This window comes from Rattus norvegicus, chromosome 14, assembly GCF_036323735.1.
Source record: "Rattus norvegicus strain BN/NHsdMcwi chromosome 14, GRCr8, whole genome shotgun sequence".
Taxonomy (NCBI): domain Eukaryota; kingdom Metazoa; phylum Chordata; class Mammalia; order Rodentia; family Muridae; genus Rattus; species Rattus norvegicus.
This window is the reverse complement of record NC_086032.1, coordinates 86,195,151-86,218,505: the sequence shown is the minus strand read 5'-3', so window position 1 is coordinate 86,218,505 and position 23,355 is coordinate 86,195,151. Positions and strand designations below refer to the sequence as shown.

At 50.5% G+C, this 23,355-nt stretch overlaps 1 protein-coding gene and 1 long non-coding RNA gene across 2 annotated transcripts in view; one reads left to right on the top strand and one right to left on the bottom strand.

Moving 5' to 3' along the window:
- The window catches only part of Adcy1 (adenylate cyclase 1), a 109,341-nt gene that overhangs the window by 15,954 nt on the left and 70,032 nt on the right, over positions 1 to 23,355 (bottom strand). Inside the window, exons 6-14 of the mRNA NM_001107239.1 lie at positions 18,578 to 18,736; positions 17,576 to 17,717; positions 14,501 to 14,656; positions 8,960 to 9,154; positions 8,723 to 8,820; positions 7,290 to 7,374; positions 4,421 to 4,510; positions 3,827 to 4,080; positions 3,200 to 3,326 (exon numbers count right to left, since the gene is read on the bottom strand). Of these exons, the coding sequence (NP_001100709.1) occupies positions 3,200 to 3,326; positions 3,827 to 4,080; positions 4,421 to 4,510; positions 7,290 to 7,374; positions 8,723 to 8,820; positions 8,960 to 9,154; positions 14,501 to 14,656; positions 17,576 to 17,717; positions 18,578 to 18,736 (1,306 nt within the window). The remainder of the gene's footprint in view (positions 1 to 3,199; positions 3,327 to 3,826; positions 4,081 to 4,420; positions 4,511 to 7,289; positions 7,375 to 8,722; positions 8,821 to 8,959; positions 9,155 to 14,500; positions 14,657 to 17,575; positions 17,718 to 18,577; positions 18,737 to 23,355) is intronic.
- Positions 731 to 15,476, top strand: LOC134481782 (uncharacterized). The gene is made up of 2 exons (XR_010057583.1): positions 731 to 2,514; positions 3,163 to 15,476. It is a non-coding gene; the product is annotated as an uncharacterized LOC134481782 (long non-coding RNA).

Below are 23,355 nucleotides of genomic sequence, written 5' to 3'. Positions count from 1 at the left end.
CCATATGTGTGCTGTGACACGCTCACCACCACCCTCCCCTCACATATACATCACACACATCACAGTAGTAAGAGCGATAACATTTTAAGAGGTGGGGCCTACTGTGAGATAATCAGAAGTCATCTGGTCCCGTGTGCCCCAAGCCTGTGCCAACCAGAAACTACGAGCCGCAGCACTTCAGAATCCCAGGAAAAGGACCTTAAGTGGCATGATATAAAGTCCCTGACACTGTCATACTTGTGGCAGAAAGCATGGTCAAGAATCCTGTGGACTGAAGAAAGAAACGCAACATGGTCTGACTTAGTTCTACTGATGGGAACTCAGTCTGTGCTGAGACCAATCCACAGGCAACAGTCCTCAGTTCCTGATGGCCCCAGCAAGGTGGGGAGTTCGCCTTAGATCAAGCATTTGCTGCTACACAAACAAGCTGAGTGCTTCAGTACAAATAAACATAACTATGAGAACTGCTTGTCGCAAGAATTCTATCTACCAAACGAATTCAGTGAAAATGATGCTGTTTGCTGGGCAGAGCAGACCTCTAATCCCAACACTTGGGAGGCGGAGGGAAGTGTGTCTCTGAGTTCCAGGCCAGCCTAGTCTACAGAGTGAATTCCAGGACGGCCCCAGCTACACGGAGAAACCCTGGCTTGAAAAAGAAAATAATGTTGGGACAAAATTATGCCAAGAGTTAAAGATCTTGAAGAGGCAGAGAATGTCACCAAGGGCAAAGCAAAGCTTGTTTATTTACGCAGGGTTGTATGGCCAACACGGTAACCAAAAATAATTAACCCAGTTAATATTTGTCCGGACGATGAGGCAATAGTCTGAGGTGATCTCGTGTCGCTATGACCTGACAAAACACCCAGAGGGCAAACAGACAAAGTCCTAAAAGTTCCACGTTTTGCTGGGGTTACGGGAAAGCAAGGTGACGTTTCTTGTACGGGGGAAAAAATGTGTCAGCGTGTTCCATTTAGCAACCTTTCCACCATGACACGCTCCCATGAAGACTATGTGTGAGGGAATGCGTTTGTACCCTACACTTCCTGAAAGGCTCTGATGTGCTGAATGGCGGGAGGGGGTGTGGCTGCATGGGAAGTCATGTGAGTTAATAATACTTGAATACTGCATTTAATAACAAATATCGGAATTTAACCATCAAAGACAAGGAAAGGCCATGTCAATCCGTACAAGAAAAAAAATATCTACAAAAGGGATGACCACTGCCTCCCCACCCCTCCAGAAGTAATTCATAGCCAGGCCTCAATTCCACTCACTTAGGCTGTACAGCCAACCGGATATCCTAGCCAACAGCCTTATAGATCCCCGACCTCATTGTGCCAAGAGCCCTGGCCTTCTAGCCTTACCCTGTGTATATTATTGTCTAAGTAGATACAAGGTCGCTCTGAGACCTGAAACCCAACAGTGTGGTTGATGGCAGGGTCAGTGGACCAGAGCAGGCAGCCAGCTGGGTTACAGTGGATGGACAGTTGAGTAGAACAAAGACCACGATCGATGCCACCACTGCCATAGAGACTGGTGTGACTCGGGCAAAATGCAACTGGCCAGGTCTCCTTTCCAGGAACTGGTGAATGCCGTCACTGGGGCGTCCCCAACCTGGACGCTACGAACCAATAGGCTCCTTGGTTCCTGCTTCTGGGCGAGGTGGGTCAATGGTAAGTACATCAGGAACTGGCCGCCCAACAGGATTCCGGACCTGCAGCCCAGGGACAGGGCCACCTGCACAACCAAGTCAGGATGTTTCCTCATGGCAGGTCTGGGGTCAGGCTGGACTTATTTTTGAGCAACTCAGTTCGGGGTTCTCGCTGGCCGGAGAATTTGGCCAGTGGCCGGCACTACACGAAGTCGTTGGAATCCCCAACAAGATGATCCGATGCCATACCCAGCCTTTGTCTTTCCTGCTGCCGCTGACCAGTCTCTGTCCTTCCGCTGTAGAGCCTGCTGCTCAGCTCAGCCCCAGGAGAAGAGACAAATCAGCAGGCTCTTCCATTCTACCAAGTACATCAGAGCTGGTCTCTCGGCCAGTCACCTGGCTTCCCTCGAGATTCCTATATACATAGGGAGCCTTTGGATCACAGTCATGGGTTCCTCCCAACTGTCCTCTGGCCTTACCTAGCTAGCGTCTGAGCCCCAACTCTGAGCCGGGACCCTTCAGCCTTGGCTGCACAGTGGAAACCCTGGGTTGAAGATGGTCTAGCTTGGCCACACTCTGCTCACAGAGCCTGACCACATGGCACACAGACTGCAGCTATAGCCTGGCTCGGTTGCTCACTCCGACCTGACCACTGTCTGCTGCTGGGAGGTCCCTCTCCGGACCCTTTTTCCTCATGTGCGTCTCAGTGTTTTCTCATTCCTCACCTCATCCTGGGCGGAACTGCTCTTACAACGGAGGAAACTCTACTGCTCTAAAGGCAAACAGTTTCTCTGAAGGCATCCTAATCAGAAGACTAGCTGCTGCTGGGGCTGTGTTCACCGGCTGCCCTCCCTCCTTCTCAGGTAAGGAAGTCTCCTGGGACAAGTGGCTGCTGGGGAAAGCTCTGTAAGTTCAGCGGATGAGAGCTGAGCCCGGGCAAGCCGCTCAAATGCTTAACTACCTCAATTCTCCATGCCTGGGGGAGAATGCTGGCAAACACACCCCAGCACATGGGAGCCCCACCCCGCCGTGAACACTAGTAAACCTCACAAAGTGGTTTTGTGAACACAGAAATAAGCACTCCTCGGTTGGCGCTTTCCTCACTTGAACATAAAGCTGAGTACAGGCAATGTGGCAGCCTGCCTGGTGCCTGGATTGTCGGGGCCTGAGACCAGCTGACACCACTACTCTCTGGTGCCTCCACAATTGCCTGTCCTGTCAGAAATACCCAGAAAATTACCAGGTCTGGAGTGAGCAGAACAAGGTTCAGCATGTTCACTTTTACAAAGGACCCTCATGGGATCCCGGCCACATCCAGTCCCTCCAGAGGCCCTAGGACAGGGAACACACTGTCTCACAACAGAACTGTTCTAACTGCAATCCCCAGCCACGCATTCTGCGTCCCTCTGTCCAGCCATCCCATGGGTGCCATTCCTGGAACTTAAGCCTCAGAGAAAGGCTGCTTCGGCGTGCCACATAGCCAGTGAATGTCTCTGCTAACTTCCCCACAGGCATCCCATGTTCCAAGAGACAGAGGCCTCAACTTACCTGTGCTGCCCAGAGGTAGTCCAGCCGTAGCCTGACGTCCACCTGCCTGGCGTGCAGGGCCAGCGTGCATGAGAACAGCAGGATAGCCATGATGGGCTCATAGCTGCGCCCAGAGAGGGCACCGCCCCTGAAGAGGTGGAGGAGAAACCCCATCAGTGGTGGCTTCCAGGCAAAACATGGCCATGGAAACCTAGGTCTGGGCAGAGGGCCATCTTGGGACAGTGAGGCAGCTTGTAGGCCTGACCCCAGACCTGACTCTCATCTCAGCCAGAAGGTAGAGGCTTTGCTGGAGTCTGAACTAAAGGAGAGAAACAGAAAAGCTGCCAACCTGACAAAAAAGTTGATATATTTGGTTCTCACTGGCTTGCTAATTGTTGCACATGGCTGTGTGTGTGCACATGGCTGTGTGTGTACACGTGCACACGTGCGTGAGTGCGCGAGTCTGTGTCTGTGTCTATATTCGTGTGTCTGTGTGAAAGAGATAGAGAAGAAGGGAGAAAGCACTGTGGCTATAGAGTTAATAACTGAGGAAATAACTACGAACAGCTAATTAATGCAAATTATCAGAGGAGGATGATAATTAGCATCGCCCTGTTTAGAGGGTTTTCCGAGGAGTGCCACACTCACCCAACCTTGGTGTATCCACTGAGCTCCAGGACAAGGATGTAGGAAGTCGTCAGCCCAGACAGCAGGATCATCTTTGGCAAGGAGGACACCCGCAGGAATATGGCTAGTGGGAGGGTGCCCACCAGGCAGCAGAGCAGGCCATGGTGTGCAGACTCACAGGGCAGGGCAGGCAGCACAGTGCGCCGGCCACCAGCTGCGAGGACCACTAGGGAGCTGTTGGAGTGAGAGCTCCAGGCCCAAGGCAGACAGCTCACCTGGGAAACAAGGGCGTAAAGGTTTACGAGGACCAAGTATGGCCATCCCCAGAATGTCCAAGTGTCCCAGGCTCACTGACCCCCTGGTATTCTGCAGTTGCCACTCTCCTGCCTCAGACTGCCTTTGCTGCTGCACCCTACAAAGACCCCAGCTGTCTACAGTGAGGGCTGGGGGTGAGCAAGGGGAACCAGGTAGTGCTAGCCTGGTCTCCAAGGCTGACAACTTTATCCCGTGTCACGGCTCCCCCTACTCCTCCCACCCCAGCTCTGTCTCCTAACTCCTGGCTTCTTCAGTCTGTTGCCCCTGCCCCTGTGCATGTCAGAAGTCAGTGGTACTCACCACACATCCTTGAGCTACTGAGTAGATTAAGACCACGATGAACACACACAGAGCGGTGCGGATCTGGATGGTCAGGCACCCTGGAAAACACTAAACGGAAAACACCTCACTTGAGGGTTAGGGGTTCAGCTCGGCAGCAGAGTCATGGTCTAGCGTGTAGAAGGCTCTAGGTCGTAACCCCTGTAACATGCGCTGGGGTCGGGAGAACAAGGAGGAAGGAAGGGGGAAAAAAGGGAGGCAGGGAGGGAGCTAACAAAGATCCTGTGATTATGAAGTTCTTCTGTGCTCCCAGCAAGATATGCAAATGAGGGAGGATGTCAAGAGCCCCTTGCTGGCCCCTAGAGCAGTGGTTCTCAGCCTGTGGGTCTCTTAAGGGGATCAAAAGACCCTTTCACAGGGGTCGCCTAAGACCATCAGAAAACACAGATATTTACGTTGCCATCCAAAACAGTAGCAAAATTATGGCTATGAAGTAGAAAAGAAAATAACTTTATGGTTGGGGGTCACCACAGCATGAGACTGTGTTGAAGGGTCTCAGCCTTAGAAAGGTTGAGAACCACTGGACTAGAGGCTTACTAGACCTTCATCTTCTACGGAAAGGCCTTGTATATGTTTATCTATTTCCCACTGCCAAAATATAAAACAAAACAGAACAAACAAAAACTACACACACACACACACACACACACACACACACACACACACACACACACACACGTGTTTGAATAAAGGAGTAACACCCATCTTCCTTCCCAGGCACTGAGGCTTGGTAGGGTAGTGAGTATTTTTACTATACTGCATTCTCTGACTCAGAAATTCCATACATCCATACCTTTCCTTTCCCTCCCCCTCCTTCCTCTCCTTCCCTCCCCTCAATCTCTCTCTCTTTCTCCCCTCCCTTCCCCCTCTTCCCCAATCTCTCTCGCTCTCTCTTTCTCCCTCTCCCTTCCCTTTCCCTTTCCCTCTCTCCCTCTGTCTCTCTCCCTTCTTCATGTTCCGGAAGTTTATCATCCCAGACAGGTCTAACATAGTTCTTAAGTTGTTGAAACGTCATTTCTAATCTCTTTACATCAAATACGGTCTGAAATACTTAACAGGTGCTTTCCTGGGTAACACAGGAAGTTCTTCATGCTAGCCATCCCAAGAGCATGAGTGTAGATTGAAATATACACCCACAGCACCTGGTCAAGGCTGACTCCCCACGCAGGCAGCTAATGGATCTTCTGAATGGCATAGAGGGCAGAGCCCCCTGTCCTGGATGCATGGCAGGAGTCTGGCAGACATAAAGCCGGAATTGCTACCATTTGTTGGCCACCTCGGGGAGGCTAGTATTGCACAAACACTAAGGGGCAGTGCAAAATGAACTCGTTGTCTGGCTTGAAGCAGCCCTGCGTTCTCCCTCTAACCACTCCCTGCCCTGTGCTCTGTGCTGGCTCTGTGAATGTGCTCAACGATATAAGTAAAAGGGAAGTCATCTTCAGGAACCGTGGCTAGTACATCTGGCACCATGGCCACTGTGGGAGAAAGCAGGTCTACACTGTCAATGCCGCAGGTAGATACGTCCCAACAGTTGTCTCTCATCCCACCCCTGTAACTGGCCATGTTAGAGTCTCTCCTGGTGGGCCTAACTTCCTGCCGGATGACCTACCTGATATCTCCCAGCATCTATCTCACCATCTGTTCCCATAGCCTCTGCCATAGCCTAGTCAGCCCTGAGAGGAAGCACAGAACCCCACACACGGCCTAGGGGACACCACTCATCCTATGCTGGCTTAGTTCATCAGCCTGGATCTGGTGCCTCCTTCTGGAAGCTGCCTCCTAGGTGTCAGCCAGCATGAATTCAGACACCAGAGAAGTCCACCCCCTGAAGCTTTGGGAGCTGCTACTTCAAAAACCACACATTTAGGAAATATTCCCTGCTGCTTTGGGTGAGGCTGGGAGTGGATAGCAGAGGGCAGCTGACTTTACTGCTAACGTCCAGGAGGTATTCTGGTCTGAATCCCCACCTGGGGGGACAGCTGTGTTTCCAATAAAAGGCGTGGTCTCAGACAGGCCATCACAATTTGATCGACTGGACTTGCACTTCACAGATCCAGGGGGTGTTTTGACTTGCATATTAGTCCTATGGGCGAGATACTAGGTCACAAGGTGGGTGGTGTGACTCTGATCAGGGGATTGGGGTTCTCTGATGGATGAGATGCTGGGTGGGGCTCCAGGGTCTCTGCAACCCTCGGCCATGATCTGGGCTTCCGCCCCCACCCCATCTTCACACACCTTTTGCATGTGTTGTGCTGCTTGCACACCATCACGTACACACACACCGGCTCCCGTCCACTTGAATAGGCTTTTAAAATGGCCATCTCTTGGCCACGCTCTCACTGAAATTCTCCGACAAAGGCGATGTTATTTGAGGCGGTGGATTTCAAACTAAACGTCACTCAACCTATAGAAGCCATCGAGCTGTAAATAGGGTCCCAGTGTAGAGTATCTTTCAAATGAAGAAAAGGGGGCAGGATGTACCCGGTAATAATGGTGGAGTTAAATGAGCGAAGCTAGGCTAAACCCTCTCAAGAAGGTTGCAGTTTTTCACAGTTCTACCAAGGTAGAGCTGAGGACTGACATCACCAGGCGGGATGATGTGCTGGAGATGGGGCACTGCAAAATAGGCTGAGCCTATAAGAAGGCTGCTCCCAAAACATTGCACAACGCCTAGTACACGGAGCTCAACCAGCACCTGCCTCATGGGCAGATAGCTTCTACTTGCCACCGAGAATGAAGGGTGGAACCGCTTTGCCATGAGACTACAAGGTCCACGGTCTCGCTCACAGGCTCACATACCTGGACACCTGTAGAAGACACACAAACATACCTGGACCCTCGTGATGTGCAGGTACAGGGTACAGGCCACCAAGAAGCAGATAGAAAACACCAGCAGCAGCAGGACAGCCACGCTCCTGGAGACGGAGAGTACACAGGTGGGGGTCAGGTAAGATGAACCAGATAGGTACCTCAGAACTGGGCCTCTCCTCCTGGCCCCCATACCTAGAACCTCAGGAGGAAGCATCCAATATCCATTTGCCACGGGTCCCTGGGTAATTACTTCACCTGGTTCTATCCTCCTGAAGTCACATGACGCCCCTAGGTGAGGTACCCAAGACCATCACCATTCTTACTACCTCACCTCAAAGTTTAGCCTTGACTGCAGGTGAGACCTTCCCTTCTAATAGAGGAAGTGCCCAACTTCACAGAACTGTACTATTGATACCTGTCTAGGAAAGATGTTTCTAGAAAACACCTAACCTATAGGAAAAAAAAATACCTAGTAGACTGCCAAGTTTACAGTTGTCTGTGTAGCCTACAGACAGGCTTCCTGTCCTTAGCAGGTAGAGAGAACTTCTGTGTGCCTTCTGGACACTTGAAGGAGACATTATGCCCTCAGGGTTGGTCACACTAGGAAACATGTGCTGGAAGAAAAGGACATTGGAGACATCCCATGTCTTCCTGGCCCCAAACAAACTCTGCAAACTTACACTGACTTATATGATTCAATTTCATTTAAATCGCTACATTTCCTTCATTTCAGAGTCAATTTTTTTTTCTCATGTGGATGCTTTTAAAAGTGATGTGGGCCCAGAAAGAAGAAAGGTCCTATGCTCTCCCCTGAAGTCCCTCTGAGGACAACGGTGTATGACATGTAATGGAGAAGCCAGAAACCACACAAAGTCTTAGAGTTCGGCAAATTCAAAACTAAAAAGCAGTGATCATGTTATATGCCAACAGGCTTGTCAAGTTTCTAACGGGAGTGCATGAAGAAGGAGGGCGGGTGGCCAGTGCTGTCCTCAAACGCTAGGCACAACAGGAGGGTAATTGGGAAATGGATTCTGAGCATATTAGGACACCCAAGTCCAACCCCAGTGTTTGGTTCCAAAGTGAAATGGGTTTGAACCCTTGGTCCTCAAACAGTGGCGTTCTTTGGGTAGGCTGTCAAACCTCTAGGATGCGGAGCCGCATGGGAGGAAGTGAGTCATGGAGAATGACCCCACTTCTAGATCCATTTTGATGTGGGTGAACAGCCTCAGGCTCCCACCACCAGAGCTGAAAGTCTCTCCTGTCGCCACGCTTCTCCTGCCACGATGAACTGTAGCTTCAAATTGTGAGCCCAAATCAACTCTTTGTTCCTTCAACTGTTTCCTATCAGCTATTCAGTCACAAGTACAAGTAAAACAACCAGTACCCCAAGAGACCTGGGGTTCTCAGTCACCTTTGCATGTCACTGATTAGCACAGGGACAGCAGCACTTACTGTGGGATTACCAGAAGGTAGATAAGCCCAAATAAGGTAGCCAGGATGAGGGCGAGGACAACGGCGCTGGTGAAGTACTCATCTTGAAGCTGGTGGTACTGTGGAGGAAGGAGGGAAGAGCGGGTTAAGAGAGCGCAGAATGGGGACAGAGAGAAAGAGAGAGAACCAAACATTAATCTGCCCATCAGAAGACCAACAGAGCCTCGGGGACAAGGACGAAGTCCCCAAGTCACTTACTTTTTGTTCCCGTTCAACATGCTTGTACTTGAGGGTAAAGAAGTTCAGGTCGGCCATCTCCAGCTCTGTCTGGCGGGCTTCAAGAAGGCGGCTGATGTACCTGTTGACACGCGTACCCGGAGTGGTGTAGACCACGTTGGTAGAGAATGACGAACGGTTTCTGAGCTTCTCCGAGGCCGTTCTCAATGCCCTTCGCTGCAGCCACCGCGGAAACAGAGAGAAGACTATCAAATGTGTCTTCAGCTTTTGAACAAAAGCACTCATGTGCACCGCCATCCGCCATCCTGATCTGCTATTCAGAACCCTGAGAGGATGTCATAGCCCTGCCCCCTGCTGGCCGGAGATGGCACAGGGGGTATCCTACCACCCAGTACTCAGGTCCCCAGGTCTGTACTGCAGATTACAGAATGTCTGTTTGCTATTAGTGTGGAAAGGGCTACAGAGGGATACAGGAACGAATGTGGCCAGGAGGAGCAGCCACCCTCACCTTCTAGCCACATGTGTGGGAAGGGATATTGGGACAAGCCCACCTATGCAAGAAGTTTGCTGCAAGGGCAGGTGGTCTCTGCCATTGATGGAGGAATGGTAGGAAGTGACAGGTAGCCAGGGCCGAAAGGACCAGAGTGTGAACACCTCTTCCATGCGTCCCGCCGCAGGTGTAGGAATGTTCCAGCTTGTGGAAAAGAAAAACAGAGTCTGGTCCGAAGATACCTGTGTGGTCTCACCCTGAGGGACTCAGCAGGAACTCTGATGCTTCAATACCTCGGCAGAAGACAGACTACCAAGGTAACCCAGTGCAGCAGCAGAGAGGACACAGCGAGCAAACTTCCCCTCCACGCTCCAACCAAACAGGGAAACACAGACGACGGACGCACATAAACACAGCACTATGAGGGTGGAAAGGGAGAGCAGGCTTTCAGAACACTGGGCCTCAAAGAGAACCATGTGTGACAAGGGGGCCCTGTGGGGTATCTTTTGTCATATCTATCTCAGGCCAGGAGCTAGAGGAGACCACAGCCAGAAAGGTTTAGTGGGTGCAGGCCATAAAAGAAACTGTTAAGGTCCACGAGAAGAGCCACGGACTCTGGCCAAACGATCAAGAATGGGAGAGCAGGAAAGGGCAAATGGCCACACAACTGCAGGCAAAGCCCACGTGAAGGTCTGCAAGTTCCAATTACACCAAACAGCCTGCTTTCTGAACTTGCATCACAAAATGGCACTCTGTCGCATTGCGTTAGGTCCAAGGACACTAGGTACCCAGGGATACTGGAGGCGGAAACCCCTTGGCGGATCACCTTGATCCACAATCAGAAGTATTTCCTAAAATACGACATCTAGTTCTTGCTCAAAGAAAATAACAGCGTAAACATTAACCTACAGAGATCACTTCCTAGCCTAGTGCTCATAGCTCAAAGCCTCAGAATGGATGGTAAAATCCTATATATCTTAAAAGAGTGAGAATGAGGAAGAATGACCTTGCTTAATGCTATCGTCTAGCTTAATTATAAAATGGGAAAGAGACACAGCAGCACTGTTTAAAGTACAGATTATCAATGACCAAGAAAGCCCAAGGTAACTTGAAAAGTCACTGCAGTCAGTAGTGAGACCAGCCATTATCTTCGGCAAACAAACTCGAATATGATAGCCATCTGTCGCCATTTCTAAACAAAAAAAGCTCGGGAGACGGCCCAGATAACGTTCGATCAGGACTGGTAACAAGGAAGAAAACACACACTATCCAGCACTTGGCAACACTCCAAGCTTGCTAAGTCAGACCCTGCAGAGGCAAAAGGCAGGGTTTATACACACCATGGACAGAGCAAGACGTTTGAGGGAGCCCATGTTGGCAGAGCACTCCAAGATCAAAGCATTTACCATTTATTAGCCCAGGAGTCTCACCACAACCCCCGGCTACCCGCATGCTGTTCAGTTAAGATGACCATGAAAACAGATGTGCCCAGCGTCCACAAGCATGATGGTCCCTAGAAAGGAAGTCCCTGTTTGCCGATAAGCTGCTTGGGAAGTCAGGCCTGAGCCTAGGCCTGAAGGCCATTCAGCCAGGAAGAAAAGGCTTGGATCTGTGTGGGCCACCAAAGGCCCAAGGGCGTTCCAGGGCAGAAAAGGCTCGGTGCATGGTTACCACCGGCTTTGCACATGAGCTGATTTCCAGAAGGAAACAGAAGAGGAGAAGCAAGCCCAAAGGCTTGATTTCTCTATCATACACACGAGTGGCTTAAATCGATAAGCTTAGATTTAAAGCTATACAAAACAGAGAGAGAGAGAGAGAGAGAGAGAGAGAGAGAGAGAGAGGGGGGGGGGAGGAAATTTCTGGGTGTAGAAAACAGGGGAACAAATATGTCTCAAATATCAGAAAGCAACCATAAAGAAGGCCCCATGCCAACTGTGCCCCTCAGCAGGTACCACTGGAGATGACGTTATAATCTCTGACCAGTGGCCCATCCACGTGAGCAGAGCCAAGACATGCCAGACACTCTTTGCAGAACTCCCAGGAATTAAAACGCACTTTCATGAACAAAAGTGCCATGGCCCGCTTCGGTTCATAAGAACAGAAAAGCCCCAGATATCAATGCCATATAAGACATCTCTCCTTAGGTTAGAAGTCTATGCAAAGTCCGAAAACTCAAACTGAGGGAGAGCCAATGACACAGGGGCACCTGTATGATACACAGAGGCAAGAGGAGGACAAACGGCCAGCCAAACTGCTTCTACAACACATTGGAGTTCCTTAAAGCAACTCCAGTCCCCACAGATAGGACACTGGAGGGTCACAGTACCAGGCCTTTATCTGGTAGGGGGATGGTGGTAGATGACAAATGTTTTTCCTTTGCTTTTCTGGTGCGCTTTTTTTTTTTTTTTTTTTTTTTTTTGTATTTTGCAACAAATATCTTCTTGGGAAAGAAAGTATCCAAAAGCCAAATAGAAAGATAGTAAATGTGTTTGGGGGCATCCAGGAGGTACTAACAACAGTGGCTGCCAGGGCTGCAGCAGAAACTGTTAAGCTGGTGGAAGAGATACTACACAGGGGGCTCATTATTAAAATTATCTATAAATTTATTCATTCAATTATTAAAAGGACATTATTCAGTGACAGGATTCACTGAAGACCTTGCAGAAGGCGCAGGGATCATGCAAACAGGTCCTTCGATTTAACTCAGTGTGGCACAGCCACTGGAGATATACAGTCAAGGAGAAAGGAGGTCTCTGGACAGAGAGCTATTCCAGATAGACGTCAGAAGACAGAAGCGTTCTGAGTAAGTGAGCAGGATTCCTGCTAAGATTGCACACATCTCTACGACAGGGTATGAGATGAGGAACCTGGCAGACTCTGAAGCCGATGAGAGGCTAAGGAAGGGAAGACTCTTGCTAAAGCAATGAACACCGGATATCCTGACAACACCGTGTGTGTGTGTGTGTGTGTGTGTGTGTGTGTGTGTGTGTGTGTGTGTGTGTGTGTTGGGGGGGGTGTCTGTACATGTCTGTGTGAATGTCTGCTGTCTGTATGACTAGGACTAAAATTCCTATCTGTGACAGAAGCCAAGTTCTTAATAATGCAGCCTCCAGCTGCCTGGCACACAGAGAGACTCATTTTTCCTGACCCGATCCACCATGAACAACGTCCTCAGAATATTCTCAGATAAAGTTCTAGCAAAGAGGAACTCCCATACAGAGATCCTGCGGCAAGGAACCACCATAATCAAGAGGCAACAGAACCTTGCTTTGTCCTGAAAGAAACCTCTAACGATACCAGGAAGATTCTTTAAGTGGTATAAAAATCGGTGATGTCAGAGAAAGCAGTGATAGGAAAGGCAGCAGGGTTGACACCAGGTAAAGCCAGTGTAACCTCAGAGGGGTGGACAGAGAAGCCATGGGGAGTCAGGCAACTTCAGTCTCACATACTAGTGGGTTCAGTGGCTGTAGTCAAGAGCATCCACAAGGGGGCATCAGAGCCCTAAAGTGCACCCCATGCTCTTTGGTATGGAAAATAATGTGGGGCCTTTCCCAAAAAGGGAAATCCAAGTCTCTGGCCATGTGTGGTTGAAGTGAAGTCCTAGACACCACCACTGCCACATGCCTAGAAGATCTGAAGACCCACAAGTGACTGCCTGACTCATCTGAGACGGAAAACCCTGATGTCCACCAGAAACCCCCATTGGAGACCCTGATGTCCACCAGAAAGCTCACAGTGGAGCCTTGTGCCTGGCTTAGCCCTTGCAGCTGGCTTTGCCATCCCTCAGCATCAGGAACATTGCAGAAAAGGCTCTGGGCGTCTGTGGGATTACAGATGATGACAGATAAGCTAAAGAGGAAAGCAAAAGCAAGCTGCTCGGAGAGAACAGATGTTTCTGGGGGCAAGAAACTATTTCTTTTAAAAAAAATCTCAGTGAGAGGGCAGAGGAGAAGGCTCAGTGGCTGAAGCCATGTAAAGCAAGAGTAAGGACAGGAACGCAGTTCCCATGACCCAAGTCAAAGCCAGGGGGAATGGTAGCCAGGCAGAGACAGCTGGTTCTTTGAGTCAGCTGATTGGTTAGACCGTCAGTCTGGGTGAGCTCTGGGTTCCATTAGAAGACCCTGCCTCGAAGAATAACGTGAAGAATAGTTAAGGAAGATACCCAACATCGACATTCAGCCTCTGTGTGCACATGACATGTCCACATGGGCACTTCTCCCAACATGCACACACGCACACATACATACACACACACATACACACACACACACACACACACACACATACACACACATACACACACACATACACACACACACACACTCAAAATAAAATAAAAATCTTGGGCTAGTGAGATGGGTCAGTAGGGTAAGGCATCTGGCACCAGGTTTGATGACGGAGTTGGGGTCCTGGAACCCACAGAGTAGAAAGAGAAAAACCAACTCGTGCAAGCTGTCTTCCGACTTCCACGAGCATCCCACGGAACGCAGGCAAGCGCGTGCATGCTTACCCACAAATATAAAGTTAAAAATATTTCAGTGGGCAGACAAAACTGGGGCTAGTCTGACATATTTATGAATCCCTGGGTTCAAGCCCCTGCATGGAATAAACCAGACGTGATGGTGCACATCTGTAATCCCCACGTTTGGGAGGTAGGGTAGGAGAACCAGAAGTTCAAGGTCCATCCTCAGCTACGAAGTGAGTGTCCAGGCCAGCCTGTGGTTTCTGTCACGGACTACAACTTCATAAGGGAATTATTCACAAAGACACAGACTTCCTGGGATTTTTAAGAATTTTGAAATGTTCCATAGAAACGTTGGGACAGGAAAGCTGAAAAACCTTTCCAGAAAATAGAAGGAAAGGGGTGGTGATATGGGAGGAGATCTTGAGCCATCTTGAGAACTTCAACATCCACATAACAGGCCCTCCAGGAAAAATAAAAGAAGAAAGCGGGGAACGTGAGCTTGGAGCTGGATAAACACAAAGTACAAAGCACTATACGGATGTGTGCAGCAGTGGCAGCAGCAGCAGCAAGGAGTGTTATAGCTCGAACGCGCCTCAGGCTTTCCTACCTTGTCATCATCCTCACAGGTCATTACGTTGGAGAAGGGGATCTCAGCCTTGAACATTTTCCGGCAATGCATGAGCTGCACCAGCAGGTAGCAGACGGTCTTGAACTTCATCCTCTTGGCTGGTTTGATATCCGAGAGAATCAAACCTGGAAATATCTACCCAAACACAAGCACAGGGGAAAACACTGTCAGTGAGGCAGATCTTGACCCTCAGGCTAGAAATACAGCCTTAATGGTGACAGGAACTCCAGGATACTAAAATTAGGTTGCTTGGTACCTCCTGCATGCCAGGAATCCGGGAATGGACCAGGTACCCGGCCATGAAGACTCCAAACTAGTGAAATCCACTGGGGCTCGGAGTAAATGTCACCTCAAAGCTCCCTTGTCCCAGCATGCTTTGTTCTACACACAACAGAAGCCAGAAGACTAGGTAGGTGACAGCGGCAAGCCTCTGCCTAACAGACTGCCATGGGCCCTCATCTGTACCACAGAGAACTGTCTGCTCACCCCATGACTTTCTCAAGACCAAATGAGCAAATATGGAAAGGAAAGGCCCAGGGATCAGGCTCTCTTGCACTTGCTGGGTATCCATCATCCAACAGTGAGCCCAAGGCTGCCTCCTCCACAGGAGTTCTGAACCCAGGTCTTCTCCAAGACGCAGGTAAAGTGTCCACAGCCTCACTTTCAGCTGCCCCTGCCTCAACAATCCAACTACTTCTTACAGTTCAATCCACCGGCCTCTACAGGTACAGCCATAATTTCACCACAGAAGCACCCCTCTTCTTTGACATTCTCTTTCTTCCCTCTCACCACCTGGCAACTCCAAGTCCAACAGAGATATTCTTTTGACCTCTTCCCTCTCTATGTCTGTCTCTCTCAGTCTCTCAGTCAGCCTCTCTCTCTCTCTCTCCCTCTCTCTCTCTCTCTCTCTCTCTCTCTCTCTCTCTCTCTCTCTCTCTCTCTCTCTTCCACAAGTGTGATATAAAACAACAAACAGGATCCCAGAGCTGTGACTGTGTGGCCCAGCTTGGGGGCAGCACCCACTTGAGGTACCTAGGCTCTTTCTTTCTTTCTTTCTTCCTTCCTTTCTTTCTTTCTTTCTTTCTTTCTTTCTTTCTTTCTTCCTTCCTTCCTTCCTTCCTTCCTTCCTTCCTTTCTTTCTTTCTTTCTTTCTTTCTTTCTTTCTTTCTTTCTCAGCACTCAAGGCCTCCCAACTATCTTCTGGGTTTTTTCTAAGTTCACTTCAAAGTCCCCCATCCATACCAGGGACTTTCTCCTGGGTGACTCCAGGTATCCTCAGGATCCAAGCTCCCATCGGAATTTTTCCCTATGCCCAGCCCCTTCCCAAAGGAGCTAGCCTGCCACAGCCAGCCCTGACCCTGAAGGCCCCATGTCCTCACTGCTCCTCTGTGCCAGTCAGGGGAAGGTGAGCACTGTCCTCCAAGAGTGATGGTCTCCTAGACTGACCATTGCATGTCCAAGTCTCGGGAAGATGCTGCCCCAGAAGATGCAGCTGGACAGAAGTGATTGCTAGACATTCCGGCAGGGCCACTTTGAGCCTGGGGGCTCCTCCTCATATGCCAGTGCCATGGCCCAATGAAGTGCTAGTTCCCCAAACTCTATACCCCACATCTGTTTAAGGCAAACAAGGGGCCCCAGAGAAGCTGATATTTAGAGCAGGACGTAGGATGGAGGACTGTGTCTTGAACAGATAGGGAAGAAAAAGGAGGAGAAAGGGAAGGAATTGAGGGGAGGAAATAAGGGTGGATTTGATCCAAATCCGTTACATACATGTATAAATATTAAATTGGTTTTTTTTTCTTTTTTTCGGAGCTGGGGACCGAACCCAAGCGCTCTACCACTGAGCTAAATCCCCAACCCATGAATATCAAATATTAAAAAGCTACATCCAACTAAACAAGAAGGTGATAAGTGGTCTAGGACAACCAATTAGACCTCAGCCTCCATCACTAGGAACACACACGTACACTCATACATTTATGCACACTAATACACATCAACTAAACATCTACATGTAATACACACACACACACACACACACACACACACACACACACACATGGCCTACTTTCATATTGAGCCTACACCCCACCCTCAACTGAGTCTGCACCCTCAGCAGGGCCTGGACCCATGTGAACCAGCACCCTGACCTGGGCACACGCCTTCACATGATCCTACACTCTCAACTAAACCCACATCTTCTGAACAAGCACACTCACCTAGTCCATCACCCACACCAGAGCCGGCATCTGATTCCATGGTTTAGGTGGGTTAGAGAACCATCACCCACCTAAGCTGTCATGTGAGCCCACACCATCGCCTGGTTGGTTTTGGACCTTTACCCAAGCCCACAGCCTCACTGGGATCAGAACACTGACCTCACACCATCACCTGGCTGGTTTTGAACCTTCACCCAAGTCCACAGCACACTGACCAGAACTGGAGCCCTCGCCTAAGCTCGGATCCCCACCCCGACTTGCACCTTCTCCTGAGCCCAGACCCTCACCTAAGAACACACCTTCACCTGAGCCAGAGCCCTCACCAAACCATCCTTCCTCACAGAGCACTGTCACCTGCACAAGCCCTGTCACCTGGACCACTTCACTCACCTGAGCCCACCCCTCATGTGTCAGTACCCCTCGTATCGCAGTCCATACCATCCGATCAGCCTGAACTTGAGCCCTGAAACCCCTTTTACCCTCAATCCTAACTACTCCATCTTTCTCCTGGGAGGACTTGAGGCATCCACACCAGGATGGCCAGAGCTCCTGTTGCACTATGAAGAACTATCTTACAGGAAGCTCATGGCCAGTAGATAAAAGAAGCAAAGGACCACAGAAAGGACGAAGGGCCCAAAGTGGCCCAGTCAGCCCCAGATTTCTGACTCCAGACTCTACAGGCTCTCCTCTTGGACATGTCGCCTACTATCTACACAAGGCAAGCCCTGCACATGGTATCTGTGCCCACATCCAGAGGAGGAAGGGAGAACTGTTTCTTGACAACTGTGTTGGACAGAGCTGCTTAGTGAGCGAATGAGGGGGACCGGCCACTCACCTTCCTCCGATGGGATGGCACAATAAAGAAGGTCTCGATGTTGTGAGTTCTCAGAAAGGTGTTCCTCTCATGGCCGTGGCCCGGCTCCACCTCGTAGTCCCCGTTCAAGCACGCAAGGGTTGTCTTCGTGATGTGGACCTTCCTACAAGAGAAGGGAAGCGTGGGGACTGACAGGTGTGGCTGCACAGGCCCTGGGTGGGTCACACTGGGGTCACGGCAGAGGTTTCTCTGCTCAGGACAAGATGCTCCAACTCGAAGGTAACCCGGGAAGAAAGGACAGGAAGACCCAGGCAAGCCAAGTGATGGGGCACACACCCGAGAATGGGGTCAGAGAAGGCTATGAAGGATGAGGGATCAGGAAGAGACCAAAAAGATTGAAAGAAACAACCAGAAGAGAGAAATAGAGTCAATGAGAACAAAACAGAGTTAAAGGGGGAGAGGGGGACTTCACAGCCAGCCCGATGAGAAGCTGAAGATCATGGTTGCTGGTGAGCAGAGGGCAGAGGGCAGAGGGCAGAGGGCAGAGGGCAGAGGGCAGAGGGCAGAGGGCAGAGGGCAGAGGGCAGAGGGCAGAGGGCAGTAGAAAATGACATGGGACCCTCAACCCACATCTGCTTCTCTGACCCACTGCATTTCAAACCACCTCTTCCCTGCACTTATTCTGGATCCCCTGTAGGGAATGTTCACATTCAAACTCTGTAGCTGACTAAGAGATGGGGCAAGTGGGCAGGACATGACTGAGTCACTAAAGGAAGCACTAAAGTCAGAGTTTCCCATGTACAGGTTTGAGAAAATAAAACAAGGAAGTAATAATAATGCATGGGCATAGCCCATGTATCAGGACAAAGTCCCCATGCACACCTCGTCTGACCCACACTAGCTTTCTGCAGATGTGCGCTGGGTCCTGGAGGGTCAAAGCAGAACCTACCCAAGGACCATCAGGATCCAGGCCTGAAATGAGGACTCTAGTAAAGGCACTCTTCCACCCAGAGTCCAACTTACCCTGGTAAGCCAGCAGCCTCCATGACATTGGCCAGGGTGACGTCGTTGGACCATACGTCGTACTGCCACTTGCGTAGGCCCAGGACACCACAGAGGACCCTGCCAGTGTGTAGGCCCACACGCATGTTCAGGTCTACTTCAGTAGCCTCAGCCACGGATCTGTAACACAGGTACAGGGCATGGGGCTGAAGGTTGCCTGGCAGCTCCCTCAATGGGCTGCTGTGGGCTGCACCGTGAGGCCATGAGTGTAGGGGAACTGGCTGTATGGAGTTGTAATGTGACGGGTACGTGGAGGTCTGGTCAGAGACAGCAGCACATCTCTGCCTGCCTGTGAGCTAAAACGTCAGCCACATCGATGTTCAGTGAGCTCTGTGAGCCCCCAACATCTCCTTCTTGCCCCTCCTCACTAGGGAAATCCCCAAAGAGAATTGAGTCTAGGACCTCAATGTAGGTCTTCTCTCTGAGGAAACAATTCTGGGGAAGTGGGAGAGGCAGAGCAAGCGCAGAGGGAATTAAGGACTGGGGAACCCAGCCAATCTGACCAACTGGGGATCCACCACTGGCACATGAGCCCAGCTCTGCTGACGTCAGCTCTGACGATCTCTAGAGCTTCTTCAGAGCTGTCTCAGGGCACCTCAATGCAGGACGTGTAAACCGCCTCCTGCAGGCTTCTTTTATTTCACTAATAGAGAACACCAAGGAATGTTCCATGAAGGACCCTGGGAAGTACAACCATGCCCTTGTCCCTGAGGGTGCGTGATGATCATATGACAAACAGTAGGGCCCTCAGTGGGCCTCAGCCTGCTCTACCCTCTGCCCTTTGCTATCCCCGAGGAGGGCTCTGGCAGCCACATTTTCAATAATAAAATAGCACATATGTATTGGCCACGCCCTCCCTCTGGCTTACCTTCACCCTGACTTTGGTTTACAAACTGCTTACCCTATTCCCACCAGGAACATGTGCACAGCACAGCTCCACACCCTCTAGGCTGCCCCGGACCCCACCAGGTGCTCCTCTGAACTCTCTTCCAAAAGGACAACTGCCCCTGCCTCTGTGTTTGGCCAGGCAAGATGCCAGAGCCAGATGCAGCCCAAGGGCAGGGACCTGAATTGCTAACACCCGATCAGTTTCAATGATCCCCCTATCCCCAAGAAGTGCATGTGGAGGACTGGGCTTGCTAAGGCTAGAGCCATTTTGTTTTACACCTAAGTGGAACTTTTAAACTTTTAACTTTACTCCCAGCTGTCTGCCAATCTCTGATAAGAGACACTGAAACAAAACCCTAAAAATAGAATTTGAATTTCAAAACCCACGTGAGCAATGCTCGCAAAGACACCTGCCCTTGGTGTTCTGGAGTGCGTTCACCACTTCCGTTTCTGCAGCCACAAAAGACAAGGTAGCCTGGGGACTGCTGGGGCATGCATCTGCCCCGTCCGCAAATGCCCACGAGTTCCCTTGAGCCTTCCAAGCCAGCGGTTTTGGATCCCCAAGAGCTGGGATCTGCCAAAGCCCACATGTCTGGCACCCAGCAACTTCTGCCAACGCTCAGTCTTTCCTGGCAGCTTCGGCCTCTGGTACGTCAAGGCTGGCACCGTGGAATCCACAGCACCCCAGAGAGTGTCTTCTAAAGAAACAGCACACCCAGCTGTTCAGCTGAGGCTCTGCTTGGCTGCCTTTTACACAGGCGTGCTCTGTCCAAAGCCAACAAAGCCTTTCACTTCGTTTCCAGGACACTTCTGCTTCATTCATCCTACATGTCTTTCCCATGATGCTCTCGGAGAAGTTTATTTATCACAAGAATTGTCTATGAAGGAAACACAATGCAGCCCTGGCCCTGACCTTTGGTGCTGGATCCCAATAGGATGAAGCCAACCCTCCCTCCCTCCCTCCCTCCCTCCCTCCCTCCCTCCCTCCCTCCCTCCCTCCCTTCCTCCTGGTGTAAACAGATCCTGGCTGACATAAAACCCAGAGCAAAGATGAAAGGCCGAATCTCTGTTCTGTTCAGCAACAACCTATTGAGTTCACTCCTCTTAGCCATTCTTCCAAGCACTACGGATACAGCTGTGCACACAACAGAAAAAAAATAGAATAAAATAAAAGGGAGGCCCGGACACTCTAAAGGGTGATTTGCTGTCGGCTAGGCAGGATTTTTTCCAGAAGCAATGACAACGCACTTGCCTGAGGCAGCCCCCAGTCTCACCCTAGCATGATAGAAGAACACAGCAAACCCTTTCAACGAAATGCTGCCCAAACATGCTCCCTGGACACATGGGCTCTAAACTGCCTCTCCAGGGCCTTGGCTCTATAGAAATGCAATATGATAGACAGTCTGGGCATGCCCAGGTCCTCTAAACATTACAACAGATTCTTTGTGGAGAGTGGAAGTTTGGGGAGACACATAGCATGCTCCACCCCCAGAGAAAAGTGCTTCTTAAAAATATCCACAAGACTGACTTTAAAACGCAGAGTCCAGTCATTAGACACAGTGATCCTCTAGGTTAGTCTACACTGAGAAACTGTGACTCACATACACCCAGCTTAAGGAAGAGATACCTGGGTATCAGAACTTCAGCCTGGAGCCCACCAGCACCCACTATTGACTTACCGATGACCCTGGGCTGTTCTCACCAGCTCAGAGGTGGCCATTTGGGAAAACCTGTGCGTTTCCTAGTAACTTACTTCATCAGAGCAGTTGAAAGAGAAACTCAAGAGCGAGACCCTAGCTAGATAAAATCGATTTAGAAAAAGTACTTTGTGCACTTGCAGGGCCTGGGGAAGGAGAATGTGACCATTGTTCCCATCACACGTGTGCCAGCAGGGGCTTCCCTGTGACGTAGACAGACTTGGATAGGGCCATGGGCAGCACAGCAGAGGGAATCCTGGGGAAATCCGGCAGTGGAAAGCCTCCCTCTTTGGGGATGGCTCCTTCTGTCTGGGGGCTGGTGAATCATCCCCTGCAGAGGCTGCTGGAATCCTCCCACTCAGCTACTGCATCTGAGAAACACCCAGTCCTTCCTCACAACCACCGGGATTCCATTCACAGGCAAAGGATGGAGCATTCATTTGGAAAATGAAGCTCCAGGAACCTGCCGGCCTCTGTGTCCTCTGCAATCAGAGGTCCTGGGATCACTCAGAAAAATGGAGAGGGAGGAGTACAAGCAGAAAGGGGGGAAGGCATAGATGATACTAGGGTGGGAAAAGACCCCAACTACTACACCAGCAGGAGAAAAGTCCCAGTGATCTCTGCCCTCGTGGGCATCTGGGAGCAGAGCTCAGGAGGGGTTACTCTGAGGCCTGAGCGGCATAGAAGTCCTTGAGAGGTCCATCAATATCAGGCCAGGGGTTGCCTCACCATTAGGACACAGGAGGAGTCTGCCCTACCAACCCTGGCATAACCAATGAAGAGATGACCCTAAAACCCTTTCTTCTGGGGTACGGCATCACAAGGATGTATACTTGGGGAACACAGAGGCTCAACAATTTAGCTTAGCAGGCCTCCCTGTCCCACTCTGGGTCCATTCCAGAGCTGCCTATGATTACAGGCCTGGGACAGACAATGCCCTTGACCTGTGAACCAATCAATGAAAAGAAAACAGGCATGCGTGGCCTGAGTTTAAAGGTTAGGAGAGAAAACTTAAGTAAATGTTTGTGTCCATTTTACCCATAGGCTTGAGCAGTCTGGGAATTAGAAATAACTAGATTTTTACACAGCCATTGACAAGGAAGGGTCCGGATGGTCTAGCCTGGGGAAAATCAGGGCCAGCCTGAAATTGTTCTGTCTGCATCTACATCTGGAACAATGTTTGTCCCAGCTCTTACAGTGACTTTGGCCTTTCTTCGGCAGGCGGTGCCCCTTTCCTGTGCTAGCCCATCCGGTATGCATAAGTGTCAAAACGGATGATCACGCTTTCAACGGCCCGCCATCCTGGTGCAGCTGCTGCCAGCAAAGCCTCAGCTGGACTCAGGAGCTGATCTCAGAGTCCCAACACAGCATGGTCAGAGGACAGTGGCCTACCCGCGACCCTTCATCACTGTACCAGGAATCTAAGAGATGTGAAGGAGGAAGTGGTTCCGGGAAATCGTTCCAGAATCTTCCCATAACCAGGCTGGTCCATGGGTCTCAGAAAGCTCTGTGTCCAGCCTACAGAATACCTGTGGCCCCTGAAAATGGGCAGTTCTGGTCCACGGGCTCGGCTATTGACTGGTGAGCCCTGGGACTGGGGTACACTGTCCATCACCTGGGTATCTTTTGAAAAAACGAGGTCATTTCAGAATCAACAGAATCCAACCCCTTGAAGTCCTCTGGCTTCCTCTAGATAGTGGGAGCTAATCCTGGTCCAGATGGCTCCAGACAGAAGGAAGGTGTAGCTAAGGGCATAGGCACTGCCCCCACATTAGTGCATACAGTGCAAGGCTCAGCATGGCCTCTGCGCATGCGTGAGCCAGCGCTCACTTCTCTCATGCTCCTGAGATCGCAGTGTTTCCAAAGTTCCTAGATTCTCCACTCCAAGGTCAAGAAACAAAAACACATGAACATCCTGCTTTGCCCGGACATGCTGGTCCTCTTGATAAACAGGTTCTGTCTCGTATGTTTCTGTGCACCCCTCTGAAACAGGAACAAACACAGGCTGGTATGGCTAGAAGGGAAGGTGCCAGTTGCCATATGGAACCTTCCTGGGAGACCCAGAAGCCAGCCAAGGCTGAGCACACATGGGCTATCCCTGGCTCTGTGCAGTTCCCACAGGAAGAAAGGCTGTTGGGTGTCTCTTGGATTAAC